At 46.3% G+C, this 19,329-nt stretch overlaps 1 protein-coding gene across 1 annotated transcript; it reads right to left on the bottom strand.

Moving 5' to 3' along the window:
• Positions 1-1,148: 1,148 nt before the first annotated feature.
• Zkscan5 (zinc finger with KRAB and SCAN domains 5) lies at positions 1,149-19,269 on the bottom strand. Its single transcript, XM_075972993.1, has 6 exons — positions 17,849-19,269; positions 15,110-15,242; positions 11,175-11,257; positions 10,434-10,569; positions 4,827-5,423; positions 1,149-3,718 (listed from the first exon to the last, which is right to left on the bottom strand). Exons 1-6 carry the CDS (start codon positions 18,260-18,262, stop codon positions 2,601-2,603), a joined length of 2,481 nt encoding a protein of 826 aa, XP_075829108.1. The 5' UTR covers positions 18,263-19,269; the 3' UTR covers positions 1,149-2,600.
• Between the last annotated feature and the right edge of the window lie 60 nt (positions 19,270-19,329).

The following is a 19,329-nucleotide window of genomic DNA, read 5'->3' as shown; positions in this document are numbered from 1 at the left end:
CCATAGGTCACTTTGATGGGGGGAGTTCTGTATGTACACTATCCTGTTGCACTCTTCCTTGAAGGAAGTAGCCTCTAGCCTCTAATCAATGGGTGCTAAGTATAGCTGCAAACTACATCTCAAGTTATCATCATATATGGTATATCATGGGATATACCATATCCCACCCCACTTCACAAGTCAATGTCAGCAACTGAACAGAGCCCACCTTACCAAGGATTGTCAATACTCCAGTCATCATCAACCAAGAGCCCTCCTTGCCTCATAGTGAGTGACCAAGCTACTTCCCAATGAATGGCACCAACTGTCTGAGACCAAGCAGCACCAGAGACAGGGGTCAGAGCCATGTGACTAAGGGCATGCTCCTCGAGTCTGGGGAGATGACTCAGTGAGCAGAGTACTTGTGCAAGCTCGATATGTTGAGATCAGATTCCCAGAACATGTTTTTAAAAAGCCATGTGCAGTAGCACAAGGAGCTGTAATCCCAGCAAACCCCTACTAGGTGATGGGAGGCGGGAACAGGAGAGTGGTGGGAATCCTCAGAGCCAGCCAGCCTGGTATACGCAGCAGTGAATAACAAGGTGAGGTGAGGTTGTCCTCTGGTACGTGTGTGCTTGGTTTCACACACGACACACTCAAAAGTAAAGGACATCAAGCTTGCTGTAGTTCTGGTAGAATTTAACTTTGGCCTGATCCCCAGCGGGGTTCTGGAGCTCAGGCAACAGCAGTTTCCCCCCCGTGGGGCCAATGAATCAGAGTGTCATAGATCACATCGGCCACTGGCTGGAGGCATAAAGGGAGGAAGTCCTAGGCAAGGCAATTGCAGTGTGTGGTGAATCACAGAGCACACACTTAGTAGTTAAAAATGGTTTGGCAGCAGGGCAAAGTGGGGCAAGGCTGGGGATATGTCTCAGTTGGTAGTCTAAAATGCATGAACCCCTGGGTTTGATCCCTAGATCCACATCCAATCCAGCATGGTGGTACACACCTGTGATCCTATCACTGGGTGGTGGAGGCAGGAGGATCAATTCAAAGTCATCTTTCCGCCCCCTACATAATGAGTTCAAGTTAGCTTGGGTCTCTACACCACCATGCTGTGACTAGGTACACAAGGGCAAAATTCTTTTTTTTTTTTTTTTTTGGTTTTTCGAGACAGTGTTTCTCTGTGGTTTAAAATTCTTTAATAATAAAACTTGGTCCCATTCATTAGAAAGATTTAGCTGTTCACTTTATCTGCACTATAAGCCAGTCCACTAAGCAGCTTGTCCTTTGCAAAGACCCCCCTCCTGTAACTTATGTGATTATTGACCAGCATCCCTCATTTCTCATAAATTTACAAATTAAACTTTTTCCAGTTGAAAAAAAAAATAGCTTTTTTTCTGCCACACAACCTACCTTTCTTTCTCTTTTTTTTCTTTCTTTCTTTCTTCCTTTTTTTTTTTTAGGGTTTTTCTGTATATTCCCTGGCTGTCCTGGAATTCACTCTGTAGACCAGGCTGGCCTAGAACTTACAAGATCCACCTGCCTCTGCCTCTTGACTGGTGGAATTAAAGGCATGTGACACCACCGTCCAGTTTTCCACTTTGTTTTTTGGAGACATGGTCTCACTGTCTGGCTCTGGATGGCCAGAGTTACACCACCACACCTAACAAGTCAAACTCTTAAAAACTTATGTGTTAGTGTATGCAAGTACCAAAGCACATGTGTGGAGGTCAGAGGACAATTCACAGAAGTCAGTTCTCTCCTTCCACTACGTGGCTCCTGCAGACGGAACTCAAGTTGTCAATGTCAAGACTTGGTAGTCAGCCCTTTTCCCCACTGAGCCATCTCGCCGAACCTCAGGTACTTAATACTAGCTGACCTTGTTGCTAGCAGAATCAAGATGAAAACAAGTTGTGCTGTCTAGAAAAGCTGTAAACTGGAGGCAGCAGCAAGAACATGTCCCACCCATCCTCTGAACCCCAATTTTGACAAAGAGAAAAACTTCAAGTCAACTTCTTTCCCAAAGGTTTAATACTCAGGATGGGAACAATGACTGGGGTGGTTGGGCTAGCCGTTTCTGGAAAGATGGGCACCTTGCCACAGTTCCTGTCAATGCACGATTCTCTGAACAGCTGTGCTGTTGTGGTGGAAACTACAGGCTAATTTCTACTGCACTCATGAGGCTTCTTTGTTTTTTCTGAGCTTCAAAGAAACAATGTCAAGACTTCCCTTCATCTACAGTACCCAGAGGTGTGTGTGTGTGTGTGTCTGTCTGTCTCTGTCTGTCTCTCTCACTCAGGGGTCTCACTGTATAGCTCTGGCTGGTGTGGAACTTGCTATATAAACCAAATATTCCTGCCTCTGCCTCCCAAGGCTTACAGGCGAGCACCACCATACCTAGCCAGAGGGTCTCTTTTCATCTAGATTTCTAAGCATGAAGACGCTAACCAGAACACTCCATGGAGGCGACAGTGTCCCTGAAAGCTAAGTTCTACCTGCAGGGTTCCCCCTCGCCTGTAGGTTTGATGGTTAAGATGGAAAAATTCTTGTTGTCGTTACATTATGTCAGCCATGGAATGCTCTAAAACCAGGCTGTTTCCCAACAGAAACAGGCTCCTTCACGCTTCAGGTGTTTGGGAATCTGTCCTCTCATGGCTTCGCAGATGTTTAAAGAGGCTACAGCTCCAACTGAAACTCATTCCACATTCTTTGCACTGGAAGGGCTTCTCCCCAGTGTGGATTCTCTGGTGTTGACTGAGATGAGACTTCAGACCGAAGCCCTGCCCACATTCACTGCACTGATGGGACTTCCCGTCGGGGCAGCTTTTCGGATGCTGTTTTGTGTGGGGACACTGGCAGGCACTGTCTCTGCATGCATCACATTTCTGGGGTTTCTCGGCAGTGTGAGTTCTGTAGTGCTGAATAAGGTCGGAACTGTAACTAAAGGCTTTCCCGCAGGTATCACACTGGTACGGCTGCTCCTCTAACTCCAGCTTCTTGTCTTCTATCACAGTCAAGTTCCAGCTATAGGCTTCTTCACAGACGCCGTTCTTCTCCCCTTTCTGGCCCACATGGAGCACTTGGTGTTCAAGGAGGCTGACATACTGGAAGAAGATCTCTCCACACTCATGGCACTGGTGCGACTTCTCTCGAGAGTGGAGTCGGAGGTGGCCGGCCAGATGTGAACGCCTCCCAAATCCCTTCCCACACTCATTACACTTGAAGGGCCTCTCCCTGCTGTGCACACTCTGGTGCTGGACGAGATGGGACCTCACTCGGAAGGCTTTCCCACATAAATGACAGGTGTAGGGCTTTTCACCAGTGTGAACCCGGTGATGCTGAGTGAGGTGGACACGTTGATTGTAGCTTTTCCCACATTCCTCACACCGAAATGGCTTCTCCCCAGTATGGATGCGGCGGTGCTGAATAAGGTGTGCACTCTGAATGAAGCTTTTCCCACATTCGTCACACTTATGTGGCCGCTCTCCCGGGGAAGACTTTTTGTGGACGGAGCTGAATTCACTGCAATTCATCCTCTTTGAAGGAGGCTGTCCCGGGATCTCTCTCACAATTCCCTGCTGTCTACCTGCCCTATCTTGGTGTTCATAGCCTTCATTATAACCTTCAACCTGAGAAGCATTACTTTGGATTTCTTCTGATAGTTCCATGTCTCCTTCTGAAAATTCTGGAAGTTTCTTAACATTCAGTTCAGTGTTCTTACTTCTTTTGTCACTACCTAAAAAAGTAAAGGGCAAACACAACTTTAAACTTTGGTTCTTAATTCCTTTTACAGAAAAAAAAATGTAGCATATTAGGAATAACAAAAGGGGACATATGTATCTAACTAATGCCAACAGCAATGGAAAGAACATTGGTACTGAGCTAATGAAAAGAATAAGATTAAAACAACAACAACAAAACAGGGCTGGAGAGACGGCTTAGCAATTAAGAGCATTAACTGTTCTTCCAGAGGACCCGAGTTCAATTCCCAGCACTCACAGGGCAGCTCACAACTATCTGTAACTTCAAGATCTGACACCCCCACACAGACATACATGCAGACAAAACACAAATGCACATAAAAGATATAGATAGATAGATAGACAGACAGACAGACAGACAGACAGACAAGAGAGAGGAGAGAGGTAGAGACTTACTAGGTCAGGAATAGTGGCACCTGCTCATAACCCCAACAGCTGGGGGGCTAAAGCAGGAGAATATAAGGTTTGAGGCTAGCCTATACTACATGAGTTCAAGGCCAGCCTGGGCTATATAGGATGAACTGAGAGAGGGGGTGTGAGGAGCTAGGCATATTGACTCACTCCTATGATCCAGCACTTGGGAGGCTGAGACAAGAGGGTTGCAAATTGGAGACCAGCCCAGGCTACACGGCAATCCTAGTGTTCAGGAGGCTGAAGCAGGAGAATCAGAAGTTCAGTGCTGTATCTGGCTACATAGAGTCCAAGGCTAGCTTGAGCTAAATGAGATACACTCTCAAAAGAGAACAGAAAAATAAATATTTTAAATTTTTTAAAGCTTAAATTAAGAATAACTAAGCTATAACTTTGTCTATTACCACAATTCATCTGTTTTTTTTTGGGGGGGGGGCTGGTTTGTTTTTGTCAGTTATTGTGTGAGACAAGGTCTCAGTATGTAGCTCTGGTTAGCCTAGAACTAAGTAGACCAGGCTAGTTTTTAATTCATATCCATCCTCCCGCCCCTACTCCTGAGTGCCAGAATGAAGGGTGTATGCCACCCTGCCGGCCCATCTGTTCTTTCCTACTAAGCTAATAAATCAACGTTTGCTTCTAGCCACTCCCAAAACACATGCTCCCCAGACGTACATCTTTGGGATTTCTCTCTGAAGTGGCGTTTCAGGTGCTCGATCAGGTGCGAGTGGCGGCCGAAGCTCTTCCCACACTCATTACAGCCATAGGGCCTCTCCCCGCTGTGAACGCTGTGGTGCTGCACCAGGTGGGAGCTCACGCGGAAGGCTTTCCCGCACACCTGGCACTTGTAGGGCTTCTCGCCAGTGTGGACTCGCTGGTGCTGAGTGAGGTGCACCCGCTGATTGTAGCTTTTCCCACATTCCCCGCACTTAAATGGTTTCTCTCCTGTGTGGATTCTGCGATGCTGAATGAAGTTTGAGGCTTGGAGGAAAAACTTCCCACAGTCAGCGCATCTGTGACCTCGCTCACCGTTGGATTTCTGCTTACGGCTGCCATCTGGGCCTGAGTTCAGAGCTTTTTTCTGCCTTGACTTCCCCACAGTGGGGTTCACCTGCCACCTCTGCGCCATGTTCTTTAGGTCGCTAACTTCTGCAAGCTCTTGACTCTGAGCGCCATTGCTCTCTGTGCTTCCTGCTGCCCCCCAGTGTGAGTCAGCGCCACCAGAGATCTGCCGTGCCACAAGCTCTAAGTTGCCCTCCCTGGACTCAGAATCTGAAATGAGAGAAGAAACAGGCAATCAGCTAGTGCCCACACTGCAGAAGGGGACAGAGTAGCAGAGGAGGAGACTAGGGAAGCAAGCGAGTTAGGAGTGCACGGCTTTGGAAAATGACCACACAGGGAGAGGACAGAGATCGGCAGGACGGCGGGGAGGCAGCTCAGCCGGTGCAGTGCTGGTCAAGCGACAGAGAGCTCTGGGTTCTACCTCCAGCTGTGCAATTACCTACTCCTGGAGGTAGAGGCAGGCAGGAGGTAGAGCAGAAGTTCAAGGTCATCCTTGGCTACACAGAGCTCAAGGCCAGCCTGAGCTACAAGACCCAGACTACACAAAGAAAGAAAAGGGAAAGGAGGGAGGAGAGTGTTAGGATGGCAGGTGTGAGACACCATGTCTTGTTTATGCAGTGCTCGGGGTGGCTCCCAGGCCTCTGCACTCTAAGCAAGCACTCTACCAATAGCACTACAGATGAGTCTATATTTATGGACTTATTTTTTTTAAAAATTTACTTTAAAATATGGTAAGTATTTTTTTTAAATATTTATTTATTATGTATACAATATTCTGTCTGCATGTGTGTCTGCAGGCCAGAAGAGGGCACCAAACCTCATTACAAACGGTTTTGAGCCATCATGTGATTGCTGGGAATTGAACTCATGACCTTTGGAAGAGCAGGCAATGCTCTTAACCACTGAGCCATCTCTCCAGCCCCCTGGTAAGTATTTTTTTTAAACTTCTGGCCTTCTATGATGCTATCAGCAATCTGCAGGTATGAAATGATAGAATGTGGCCTTCTAAAGGAGAGAAGGTAAGAGGCAGAGACCCTGAACATGGTCTCGGGGCAGGGGATATAGTGAAGCTGTTAAGCTGCTGGAATGACAATGGCGTAGCCAGGCCTGGTGGCACAGGCCTGGAATCCCTGCTACTTGAGGCCAAAACAGAAGGATCAAAAGTCTAGGTCAGACAGGACAACTAACTTCCCAAGACCCTTTCTCAACACCGAAAGTATAAAAGGGGGTTGGGTGTGATGATGCACGCCTTTAATCCCAGCACTTCGGAGGCAGAGGCAGGCAGATCTCTGAGAGTTTGAGGCTAGCCTGGTCTACAAATCAATTTTTAGGCTAGCTAGGGATGCATAGAGTCCGTGTCTCAAAAGAAAAACAAAGGTGGGGAGGAGGCTGGGGATGTATCTCCGTGTACATGAGCCCATGCGGATTAGTAGAATGTTAGAGGTTCAACCTGCAGAATCACACACACACACAAAGAGAGACAAAAAAAAATCAGAACTCAAGAATGACACAGTAAGGGGCTGGAGAGATGGCTCGGCAGTTAAGAGCACTGACTGCTCTTCCAATTGGGTTCAATTCTCAGCACACACATGGCAGCTAACAATTGTCTATAACTCCAAGATCTGACACCCTTACACAGACATATATGCAAGCAAAACACCAATGCACATAAAAGAAAAATAAATGACATAGTAAACAAGTGTGGCTGGATTTGAACTTACAATTCTGCATAAAACCTGAATGAGTACCCAACGCACTCACATACTACATACACACACACACACCTCTGATAACTGGTAAGTATCTCTGTGTTAATTTAAAAGAGAATGAAGAAAATATTTTAATAAAATATAACACTTATTTTTTTCTATTTATGGGTCTCTATTTATGACATGTGTGCTGGTAGCCTTGGCATCTAGAAGACTACGCCAGATCCCCTGAGACTGGAGCTACAGGCAGCTGCGAGCTGCTTGACATGGGTGCCAGGAACCCAACTCAGGTCCACTAGAAGACTGCAAGTACTCTTAGACACTAAGCCATCTTCCCAGTCCAGAAAACAATAGATTTAATATATAACTAAATCACTGAGCTAAAAGGCTACCTCTATGGGGGCTGGAGAGACGGCTCAGTGGTTAAGAGCACTGACTGCTCTTCCAGCAGACCTGGGATCAATTCCCAGTACCGACATGGCAGCTAACAACTGTCTGTAACTCCAAGATCTGACACCCTCACAAAGACATACATGCAGGCGAAACACCAACACACATAAAATAAAAAATAAATTGAAAGACTACTTCTATGATCCAAACAAATTGAACAAAATACAGGTGCTGGAGAGATGGCTCAGTGGGACCATCCTGATGACATTAGGATTCCTGGAACCCTTATGGTGAAAGGAGAGAACTGGCTCCTACGAATTGTCCTCTGACCGCCATACGCACGCTGCGACACACACACTACCCAGTCCAGGACATTCCCTGAGGCTATGACGTATGAAAAAGGATGAGTTCCTTGTCTAAACCCAGGAACTTGCTTGTCAAAGCCAGTAATGGCCTGGGGTCAGGCCTTGTGGGGAGCTGACATTTTCTGGATCCTGAGAATTCAACTTTCCCCCCCCTGAAGGCCTGTGGTTATCAGTCCCAAGGCTGGTGAGCAGTGTGTCTGTGATGCAGCTGAGACGTCCTCTGTTCCCTTTGGCAACACTGCTTGATTAGCTTCCTGCTGACTCTGTCCCACTGTGTGACAGGCTGTGCTGACTTTGTCCCATTTTTCCTCCTGCAAGCTGTACATAAGATGTTGCTCTTCTTAATAAATTTGCATGAGCCATCAATTTGTACCGAAACTCCTGATCCCAAATTTTCTTGTCTTCTTTAATCTTCTCATCACCTGGTCTGGTCCTTCCCCTCAGGACCCTGTCACTGAAAAATGTCCAGATCAACCACCAACAAATAAGTAAATGTAAAAAGGGGCTGGAGGGTGGCACAGGCCTTCAATCCCAGCACTTGGGAGGTAGAGGTAGGCAGATCTCTGTGAGTTCAAGGCCAGCCTGGTCTACAGTGCATTCTAGGAGAGCCAGAACTGTCCCACAGAGAAACCCTGTCTTGAAAAACAAACAAACAAAAAGGGGAGGGTAGATTGATTGGTGATGAGAATGGGAATGGAAAATGAGTACAAAGGCAGCAAAGAACCAATGCTACTGAGATACAGTAATCACCACCCTACTAAGACATAGTGAAATCTCATATGTTCTCAGGGCTAATCATCACCTAGGAAACAAGTATCTGGACATGGAAAGGTACTTCCAGAAGGAAGACCCACCTTGAACAAGAATAGCACCGTTCCAGGGGCTTTGGACTATATAGAAAACAGAAAGCGCCTGGCAGTGGTGGTTGCACACCTTTAATCCCAGCACTCAGGAGGCCGAGGCAGGTGGATCTCTGTGAGTTCGAGGCCAGCCTGGTCTACAAGAGCTAGTTCCAGGACAGGCAGCAAAAGCTACAGAGAAACCCTGTCTCAAAAAAAAAAAAAGAAAAAAAAGAAAAAAAGAAAACAAAACAAAACAGAAAGCATCTGTGCCAGGCCTTCCTCGTCATGATGGCTGTCCCCTCAAAGTGTGAACCCAAATAATAATTTCTTCCCTAATGTTACTTGTCAGGGATCCTGTTCCAGAAACGAGAAAAGTAATGAACACAGGAATTTTTGTAGCTGAGGACTATTTGGCTAAGAATTACCTAACTTGGGCTGGACAGGAGAAATGGCTTGGTAATGAAGAGCATGTACTGCTCTTACAAAAGACTGGAGTCTCCAACCCCCATGTTGGGTGCCTCACTTACTGTAACTCAGGCCCCAGGAGGATCTGACACCCTCTCTGGCCTCCTCTGGCACAAGGCCATAGTTCATATACATACATGTAGGCACTCACACATAAAATAAAAATAATTAAAAAACAAAAGAAATCATTGTGTCACAATTTAGCATCCCTGGGTGTGGTGGCAAACACCTTTAATTCCAACACTTAGGAGGCAGAGAGAAGCCAAGCCAGTCCCTGTCAGTTTGAGGCCAGCCTGATATATACAGTGAGTTCCAGGCCAGTCACAGCTATAGAGGGAAAAAACAAACAAACAAAAAACCCTCAAAAACAACCAACCCCTACCTTCCCCCCCCAAAAAACCCCAAATTTAGTAACTTCTAGATTGTAAAAATGTTCCCTGGATAACTGGGTCTGTTAACTCTAGCACCTGGAAGGTTGAAGCAGGAGTACCAGGAATTCAAGGCCATCTGGACTATACGTATTGAGACTGTCTCAAAAAAACCAAAAACACGCTGGAGAGAGAGAGTAGTTAAGAGTACACCCTCTTGTGGCCTCCAGAGGCACCAGGCATGCGTGTGGTGCACACAGATACATGCAGGCAAAACACTCGCACACATAAAAATCTGAAAACACACACAGGGCTGGTCACATGACTCATCAGGAACCGTCACTTGCTGTGCAGGCCTGGCAGCCTGCTTGATCCCTGTAACTAATATAAAGGTGGATAAACAGAACTGGTCCCACAAAGTTGTCCTGTGCAGGCAAGATAGCGCACACTTTAATTCCAGCTTTTGGGAGGCAGAGGCAGGTGGAGCTCTGTCAGTTTGAGGATAGCCTGGTCTACATAGCAAGTCCAGGCCAACCAGGACTACAGAGTAAGATCCTGTCTCAGAAGAAAAAAAGGTGTCCTTTGCCCTCCATACTATGGCAAACAAACACATCATACATATACACAATAAACAAGGTAAAAACAGTAAGAATTTTAAAAACTACCTTCCTTGTACTAACAGTCCTTCAACCTCATCCTTTGTAAGCTAGAAATAATCTTCAGGAAAGGCTGGTTGATTTCCTTTCATAGATTATAAAAGTAAAGGGGACTGGAGTGATGGGTCAGTAGTTAGGAGCACTGGCTGCTTTGGCACAGGACCCAGGTGTGATTCCCAGCACCTACAGGGTGGCTCACAGCCATCTCCAACTCCAGAGGATTCAACACCCTCCTTTGGCCTCTGTGGGCACCAGGCATGCACATGGTACACATACATGAAGACAAAATATTCATACATATAACACAAAATAAAAAACTTTGAAAGATTATAAAGTAAAGCCATAGCGGTTGAAACATGCTACACAAACTCTTTACAAGGTAACAAAACCGGGGAGTCCTCCTCATGCAGGTGGACAATTCTTACCCACAGGAGTGATACGCTCACAATTCTCCTTTCTGTCATCCCTACTAAGAGACTTCTGGGACTGGTCCAAATGTCCCCATTCCTCCAGGATGAAGGACACAGCCACATCAGCCACATCTTCCATTTTCACCAACTTCTGAAATGGGAGATCTCCGCTAAATTCCCACTCCCTGTGTGTGAACCTGGGGCCCCAAGTCAGAAGCCAGGGGAGAGATTGTGCATCCAAAAGGGAAACATTAAGCAGAAAGGAAAAAGAAGGCAATGAATGGAAACCATCCACTGGAGATGGGCCTGGAAGCTAGTGAGGTACCTGGTAAAGACGGTGTCACACCTAGAATCTCCGTGAGTATCCACGAGGGAATGTCTAGAACAAGCTGGCCTATGGAAAGACCTCTGAATCGTTTCTTAATTAAGGAAACTGCTGTGGGAAGACCCAGCCTTCTGTGGGTGGCACCACAGCCTGGGTTTGGCTCCTGGATTGTGTAAGAGTAGAGAGGGCTAGCTGAGTGGGCATGCCTTTCTTTTTTTCTGCTCTGGACTGTGGATAGGTTCCTGCCACGCTAACCTCCTCGCGATGGCGCACTGTAACCTGGAGAGGGAGCTAAAATAACCCCTCTCTTTTATAAGCTGTGTCTATCAGGGTATTCTGTCCCAGTAAGCAGAAACAAAACCAGGACTGGTGGGGATGGAGGCTGGGGAGGGGCATGGGTTCTCATGGAGGACAGAGGAGGGCTAGCTCACCTGGGACCCGGCTGAGAGAAGCGAGGCTGTCAGCTCCTGGCTGTCCTTCGGGGGAACAGAAGGAACCTGGAGAACAGGATGGGCTGAGAGTGGAGAAAAGGTATAAATAAGACTATTTGGAGCTTCTCGGTGCCATCAGCCAGCATGCCCCTCCTTTGCCCACGGAGCCACCTTGGCTTTCAGGACCCTATACATTCTGGACCTGTCCCACCACTCCTTATTCCCTCTTCTCCCAGAACACTGACTAACTGGGCATGGGGGCCCAGGCTTTAATCCTAATGCTCAGGAGGCAGAGGTCAGTGGACTTTTATGAGTTCAAGGCCAGCCAAAGACACTTAGTGAGACCCTGTCTAAAAACAAAATTTCTCAGTCTCCCTGCTTTGGTCCAGCTAATCCCTGCTATGCTTAGGGCAAACTGATATTTCCCAGGGCTCAGAGTTTCACAGATTTTTACTGGGGTAACAAGTCACCTTCAGATCTCAGTACAGGCCAGATTCTGTCTCACTCAAACTCCTGGACTAATCAGATCCTCCTGCCTCAGCTTCTCAAGTTGCTGGTACCACAGGCAGGTACCACTGTGCCCAGCAGTATGGACTAGTCTGTTAACAAGGTGATGTGGGATGGATGTCCTTCTGTATATGTGTTGCTCTTATTGGTTGATAAATAAAGCTGTTTTGGCCAATGGCTTAGCAGAATAAAGCCAGGTGGGAAATCTGAACAGAGATATATAGAGAGTAGGTGGGGTCAAGGAGATGTCATGTAGCTGCCGAAGGAAAAAGATATCAGAACTTTACCAGTAAGCCACAGACTCTTGGCAATACACAGATTAATAGAAAGTGGTTAAGATGTAAGAGCTAGCTAGGATCACGCCTGAGCCATTAGCCAAACAATGTTGTAATTAATATAGCTTTTGTGTGATTATTCGGGTCTGGGTGGCTGGGAAAGAGCAATCTTCACTTTACACAGGTCTAATGAACACAATTGAATTTTTGAGTTTTTCTTATTGATCAACTTAAAATGATTTTAAGAGTAGGATTAAAGCCAGAAGTGGTAGTACACACCCTTTAATACCAGCACTCAGGAGACAGAGGCAGGAAAGAGGATCTCTGTGAGTTCAAGACCAGCATGGTTTACATAGTGAATTCCAGGACAACCAGAACTACATGAAACCCTGTCTCAAAGCGGGGAGGGGCAATATTTATATTGAGGCCTCACAAAAAACAAAAAAGAAACTTTTGTTTACAACTTGAATGACATTCATTGCATGGAATAAATTCCATGTTTGGTCTCAGTCACAGGTTGACAAACATCCACATGCACACTGCTAGAAATCTGTTTCCTCATCTTTAAAGTTACTAAGCATTGTTCATTCACTGTTCCCAGCAAGGCCACAAATACACTAAAGTAGTAAGAACAGAAATGCACTGGATAGTGTTCTGTCAACTTTTCTCAAGCTGGGGACATCTAAGAGGGACTTTTAGTTAAGAAAATGCCTCCATACACAAGTCTGTAGGGCACTGTCTTGACTGATGATCAAAGCGAGAGGGCCCAGGTCACTGAGCAATGCCACCTCTGAGCTGGTGGTCCTAGATGCTATAGAGCAAGCTGAACAAACTAGAAGGAGTTAGCCAGCACTCTTCCGTGGTCTTTGCAGCAGTTCCTGCTTCCAGGTTCCTCCCTTGAGCTCCTGGCCTAACTTCTCTGGATGACGGACTAAAAGCTTTATCATGAAATAACCCTTTCCTCACCAACTTGCTTTTGGCTATAATGTTTTGTACTGGGAGGTTTTGTGTGTCAAATTGGCACAAGCTGGAGTCAACAGAGGAAGGAGCCTCAGCTGCAGAAATGCCTACTTGAGATCCAGCTGTAAGGCGTTCTCATTTAATGATCAATGGGGGAGGTGCCCATGGCGGGAGGTGCCATCCCTGCACTGCTGGGCCTGGGTTCTATAAGAAAGTGGGTTGAGCAAGCCATGGGAAGCAAGCCAGTAAGCAATTTTCCTCCATGGCCTCTGCATCACGTCCTGCCTCCAGGATCCTGCCTCATTTGAGTTCCTGTCCTGACGTCCTTCATTGATGAATAGCAATGTTGAAGTTTAAGTCTAAAAAACCCTTCCTCCCCAAGTTGCTTTACGGTGATGATGTTTTGTTGCAGCAATAGAAATCTTAACTAAGACATGCTTTATCACAGCAACTGAAAGCTAATTAAAACAAGAAGTGGGTACCAGGAGTTAAGTATTGATGTGACAAACCTAACCACATTAAAAGTATGGCATTCTCAGATCTTTGCCAAGTGATGTTTCCCAAAAAGATCTTGGACCATCCCATCGTTCCAAAAGGACAGTATTATATAATAGTATTCTTTACTCTGTTATGATATTTGCCTATCAAAATGTACTGCATACAAAGAGGTTTAACTAAAGTATCTTTAAAAGTAGGAGTATTTGCCGGGGAGACTGGGACATGTATTGGGCCCCTAGCATCACAGAAGCAGACATGGTGGTGCATACCTGTAATCTCAGCAGTCTTAGAGGTAGAGACTGGGGGATCAAGGATTCAAGCCATTATCAGTTAATAGTGAGTTTGAGGCCAGCTGGGCTACATGAGACCAGATCTCAAAACAAACAGGGTGTGGGGCTGGAGAGATGGCTTAGTGGTTACAAGCACACTGTTCTTGCAGATAACCAGAGTTCGGTTTCCAGCACCCACATCAGGCAACTAACAACCACCTATAATTTTTTATTTCTGTAGACCAGGCTGGCCTTGAACTCAGATTCATCCATCTGCCTCTGCCTCTGCCTCTGCCTCCTGAGTGCTGTGATTAAAGGTGTGGGCCCACTGCCTAAACACCAGCAATTCTAGTTCCAGGGGAACCAATGCCTCTTCTGGACTCTGCAGGTACTGCAGGCACATGGTGTGCATAGACATGCAGAGAAAACACTCATACGTATAAAATAAAAATAAATGTTAAAAAAAATCTTCTAAAACTCTCTAAGTAGTCCCTATACTTAGAGACATTGTCTTCTGCTGTAGGAATTTAGCAGAGTCACTATCTGGGGGTAGACATTAGAACAGTTTTCACTGTATCCAGGGTAAATGGTAGAGCACTCTGACCTTCACCTGACTTTGGTCACAGGATGCCCCTGGTGCACCCAAGGCTCTTGGATTACTGTGTACTGCAAATGATAAAAGACTAAAAGAGGGCATGAGACACTTTCCTTCAGAGAGACATACAGATTAGGTAAGACCTTGGTATGAGGAAATTCTTTACCCAAAAAATAACTTAGTGTAATAATCAATAAATACACCTTTGTATGGCTGTTCGGGGTTCAGTTCATCTGAGGCTGGGCCTTCCTGCTGCCACACGGGCCTTAACATCTCTTCTTGGAGGGACCTCTTTCTCTGACTGACCTATGCAACACAGAATACCCCCGCAAGTCTCCATCATCATTTTTGCCATATTTCTGCTTTTGGAGGAAGGTCCTGGGAATGGCACCCAGAATTTAGTCTTACTAAAGAAACACTCCACTGCTGTGCTATGCATGTCCTGTCTCTATTATGGTTTCCTTAGCTGTGCTTTACTTGTTTCTGAGACAGGGTCTTGAGAGGTCCACGACAAACCTGCTCTGTAGCCAGGATGACCCTGATGATTCTCCTGCCTCTGCCTCCTGTGCTGGATCACAGGGTGTTCCATTCCTGGTTCATGTGGTCCTGGGGACAGAACCCAGAGCTCCATGCATGCTAGGCAAACGTCTGTTACTGAACCACATCCCCAGTTCATGGATTTTGAGCGAAAGTGTGATACAGTCTCAGAAATCCAAAAGGCTGTCCCTCTCTCAAGGGAGTCGCCCGCCCGTACTCTACTAGGCCCTCTTTTGCCCATGTGACCAGAGCCCCATGTTCTAGTCACATCGGCTGCACTGAAATGAGCCTTACTGTTTTCCTCCAGAAGATTCCGTGACTCTTGATTAGACTGGGCCTCCACGGGAAGAAACCGGTGACTGAAGGGCTCCTGCGTGGCTCCGGGTGGTACCATCTTCTGAGAAAGCACTTCAGGACATGTGACAATCTAACAACCACAACTACAAACAATCAGCAAAATCATAGACGGGAATGGGAAAGAACCCGTTAGAGTCCATTAGACTGTCACCTGTCTGTCCCCTTGCCCAGTATCGAACTTGTGTCTAAAGGAGCCAGGCTCTGATTAAATAGCAGGTTAACAAACATGGATTACTTCTACAAGGAAATGACTTCCATGCGACATAACCATATGCAAATACACAATTATGAGCTCCATGTTAGATGGGAAAGAAACACAATTACAGGACAGAACAGATGAGACCCGCTTTAGCAGGAGAGGCTAGGGAAGGTTGGTGTCACTCTGTAACACCTGAAAGATTAAAGGAGGGGCTGCAGAGATGGCCCAGCGGTCAAGAGCACTGGCTTCTCTTCCAGAGGACCCAGGTTCAGTTCCCAGCACTTGGTGGCTCACAACCATCTGTATTTCCAGTTCCAGGGAATCCAGTGTCCTCTTCTGGCCTCTGAGGGTACCAACACACTTGTGCATACATGCACGTACACACACACACACAAATTTTTAAATAATTATTTTTAAAGAGAAGGCAGCCAAAGGCAAAGGGGGAGAAGAAACCCAGGGACAGAGAGGGTTCCAAACTTTCTCTGATGCAAAATAGGGTATTTGATCCAACCCAGGAACCCTAAGACGCCGAGAGGGGGGATAAAGGTAAAGACGGGAGAAGAAAAGGGAGGATGAAAAGGTCATTACAAGACTCAGGAAGCCACTGCTGGTCAGACTAAGATTTAAGTTAGTTTATGTCCCATATGCCTGCAATTCCAGCACTCAGGAGGCAGAAAACAGGAAGGCTGCAGCAAGGTCTTAGCTAAACCAGGCTATACCCTGCCTCAAAAAAGACTTAAACTAGGGTTGGAGAGATGGATCAGTGATTAGGAGCACAGGTTGCTCTTACAGAGGTCCTGAGTTCAATTCCCAGGAACCACATGGTGGCTCATAACCGTCTATAGTGAGATCTGGTGCCCTCTTCTGATGTGTGTGTGTGTGCAAGCATGCAGGTTAAATAAATAAATAATTTAAAAAAAAAAAAGACTTAAACTAGCTGTAAAGTAGCGCATGCCTTTAATCCCAGCACTCAGGAGGCAGAGGCAGGCAGATTTCTATGAGTTTGAGGCCAGCCTGGTCTACAGAACAAGTTCCAGAACAGCCAGGACTGTTACACAGAGAAACCTTGTCTCGAAAAACCGAAAGAAAGAAAGGTAGGTTAAAAAAAAAGAATTAAGCTAGTTCATGTCCAGCGTGATACCAGCTTCTACTATCCTGCTCTCAGCCCTCAATCCAACCTAGGGTGTAAGTATATAATTATCCTTCTCCAAGGCACAACTTCCTCCTAGAAATTCTGGACGGCAATAAGATCAGCCACCCCCCTTCCCCTTGCTATCTGAGTCACAAGGTGAGCGAAAGCAGACCGAAAGTCTAGAACCGTCTGGAACTCTGGAGTACCCCTCACCCTCAGAGTGCAAATGATGAGGTCAGCACCTTCCACTTAGACACAGACACTCTGAGGAATGAGTGCGACCCTCAAGCAACCTTCGCTCTCTTCCAAACCCATAGGCTTCTGTTCTGTTTGTTTTTAGACAGGGCCTTCCTCCTGTCTCAGCTTCCCAAGTGCTAGGATTAAAGGAATGTCCCACCAAATCGAGCTCTAAGTTCATAAGGAGAAAATACTGAAAGGAAAAAGCAGAGGGAAGGAAATGCCAAAACTGTTTATACCTCACATAACTTTAAAGCAGGTCCAGAAACAGCCAATAGTATCAACAAACTAGAATACAAACATCAGAAACAAATGCCTCGAACAGGCGGAAATTTAACAAGTGATAAAGACAGCATTTTATTTCTGAGGCAGGGTCTCTCTCCCTATAATAATTTCGGGTGGCAAAAAAAAAAAAGCAAATTTAAAAAAGGACTGAAGGGGCTGCAGAGACAGCTCAGAGGTTAAGGGCACTGGCTGCTCTTCCAGAGGACCTGGGTTCAATTTCCAGCACCCATGTGTCTGTAACTCTGATTCCAGGGGATCTGATACCTTCATACCAAAGCACATAAAATGAAATGGATTCTTTTTATAAATAAATAAATAAGGACTGAGAAAAGGTTTTCATAAACTGCAGTCAAGAAAGTCTTCTAAAGCATGAATTCCAGAAACCAGGATGTAAGAATTACACTGGTTCATCTCTAAATACAACAGATTCCATGACAATAAACTGGAAAAATAGCATAGGCCAATCACATGGTAGGCGCAATGCCTATTGTTTCTAACAGGTAAGAAATGCACGTAAGAAACACAAGCATAATTTGCAAAAAGAAGAAGAGGAGGAGGAAAAAGAAGAAACACAATATTCTATAAAACTCATGGAACATGCGTTTAATTCCAGCACTTGTGAGGCAGAAGCAGTAGATCTTTGTCAGCTGGAGTCCACTCGGGTCTACAAAGGGAAATCCAGAATACCCAAGGATACATAGTGAGACCATCTAAAGCAACAACAGCAAGATCAGAATGTGATCGACGGAAGCACCAGAGGGCTAAGACAGCTTGGCAGCTCCTCAGCGCTCAGTTCCCTCCTCACTGCACCTCTCCCACGCACCTGTTGCCGGCGCTCCTCTAGCTCTTTCTGGATACTCTCGATCACAGCCACGGCTTCTTCTCCGCTCTCGGGGTGATGTTCTCTCACCCAGGCCTGGAACTCTTCAGGCAGGATGGTGAGGAACTGCTCCAGCACTAGCAGCTCTAGGATCTGCTCCTTGGTGTGCAGTTCCGGCCTCAGCCATTCACAGCAGAGTACCCGGAGCTGGCTGAGAGCATCCCGTGGTCCTGTCGCCTCATGGTACTGGAAGTGCTTGAAGCGTTGGTAAAAAGTCTCAAACACTGGCCGGTTGTATGCCTGCATCCAGGAGCAGTCCTCTTCTTCCACTTTCACTATGAGAAGATCAGCTTGCTCTTGAGAAGTCTCAGCTGGAGGCTCTAAGTGTGTAACTTTCTTGGATTCTGTCATTATCATTCCTACTCAGAGTCTCTAGAGGCTGCCCGTTACACTGACCCAATTCGTTCTCTGCTCTTCTGAAGGGCACTTTTTGCAGTCAACAACCTTACTGCTATGTCGGGAATTATTATTAGCCAAGAGAGGTGACAAAGACGTCATCTATACTAAAGAAAACCACTCAATAAAGATACCGACTACAAGTCAGTTATCACTTTACCCACAAAATTACTAATAGTAACTACGTCCAGATTTTAAAAACGCAAATAAACGACCACAAAAAAGTGATGTCAAGCCCAACGTAAAACACAATTTTAGAAATGAGAAAGCACACATCTCATATTAATAACAGGACTAGATTATTCCAGACAGAGTCGTTTCTTCTCTCTATCATAAGCCAAACTTAAGTCGGAATAGGAGTGAAACCCATTAAAATGGTCATATCTGGTCCCGGCTTTCAAGCCATAAGGGCTTGATAGGTGAACGGAAGACTTCATTAGTTCTAGGAGAAAGCACGGTCGTAGACAGAAATTTGGATCTGGATTCCTTAGACTAGCTCCTGACCACTGAGACAGAGACCGGACGGGTCAAGGTTAGGGACAGGACCCCAGTGTGGACACAATGCCCTACTCGCTCCTCTCCAGTCCCTAAGTCCCGGGGACCCAAAGAGCAAACTCCCCGCAGCCCAGGCTTGGAAGATGGAGTTCTCACAAGCCAAGGGAGAACCGCGTCCGACACTTTCCAACAGTTCCTCGCCGGAAGTAACCAAGTGCGAGCTTTAGCCATAAATCCCACCCCCAAGAGCGCTTCCGCAGCCGCTCTAGGAATCCCGGAGGTCCTAGCAGCGCAGCGGGAGGGAGGAGCTACTTCTGCACCCGCCCCCTTACGGGGGCTGACCAATCAGCAAGCTTCAAGTAAGAGGTTACTAGAGCCAAAGGAAAATAGCTCTATTATATATTTTCCATCCTAAAAACCAGTTTGCGCTCCGCTCCTCCCCTGCCACTAAGGTTAGAGGGCGGGTCTCAGGGGCGGGCCCCTACTCTTTCGCGTCTGATTGGTCAAGAACAACTTCCCCACCACACACACTC

The sequence above is a fragment of the Microtus pennsylvanicus genome, chromosome 1 (assembly GCF_037038515.1).
Source record: "Microtus pennsylvanicus isolate mMicPen1 chromosome 1, mMicPen1.hap1, whole genome shotgun sequence".
Taxonomy (NCBI): Eukaryota; Metazoa; Chordata; class Mammalia; order Rodentia; family Cricetidae; genus Microtus; species Microtus pennsylvanicus.
Note: the sequence above shows the minus strand (reverse complement) of the source record. Positions and strands in the feature narration are given on the sequence as shown.

What these genes read in the sequence shown, in the direction of transcription:
- Zkscan5 (XM_075972993.1), bottom strand. Translation starts at nt 18,262, where the DNA reads ATGATAATGACAGAATCCAAGAAAGTTACACACTTAGAGCCTCCAGCT. An exon ending in TAGAGGAGCGCCGGCAACAG is followed by an intron (nt 15,243 to 17,848) that starts GTGCGTGGGAGA and finishes TGTGGTTGTTAG; the next exon opens with ATTGTCACATGTCCTGAAGT. An exon ending in GAATCTTCTGGAGGAAAACA is followed by an intron (nt 11,258 to 15,109) that starts GTAAGGCTCATT and finishes CTCCACTCTCAG; the next exon opens with CCCATCCTGTTCTCCAGGTT.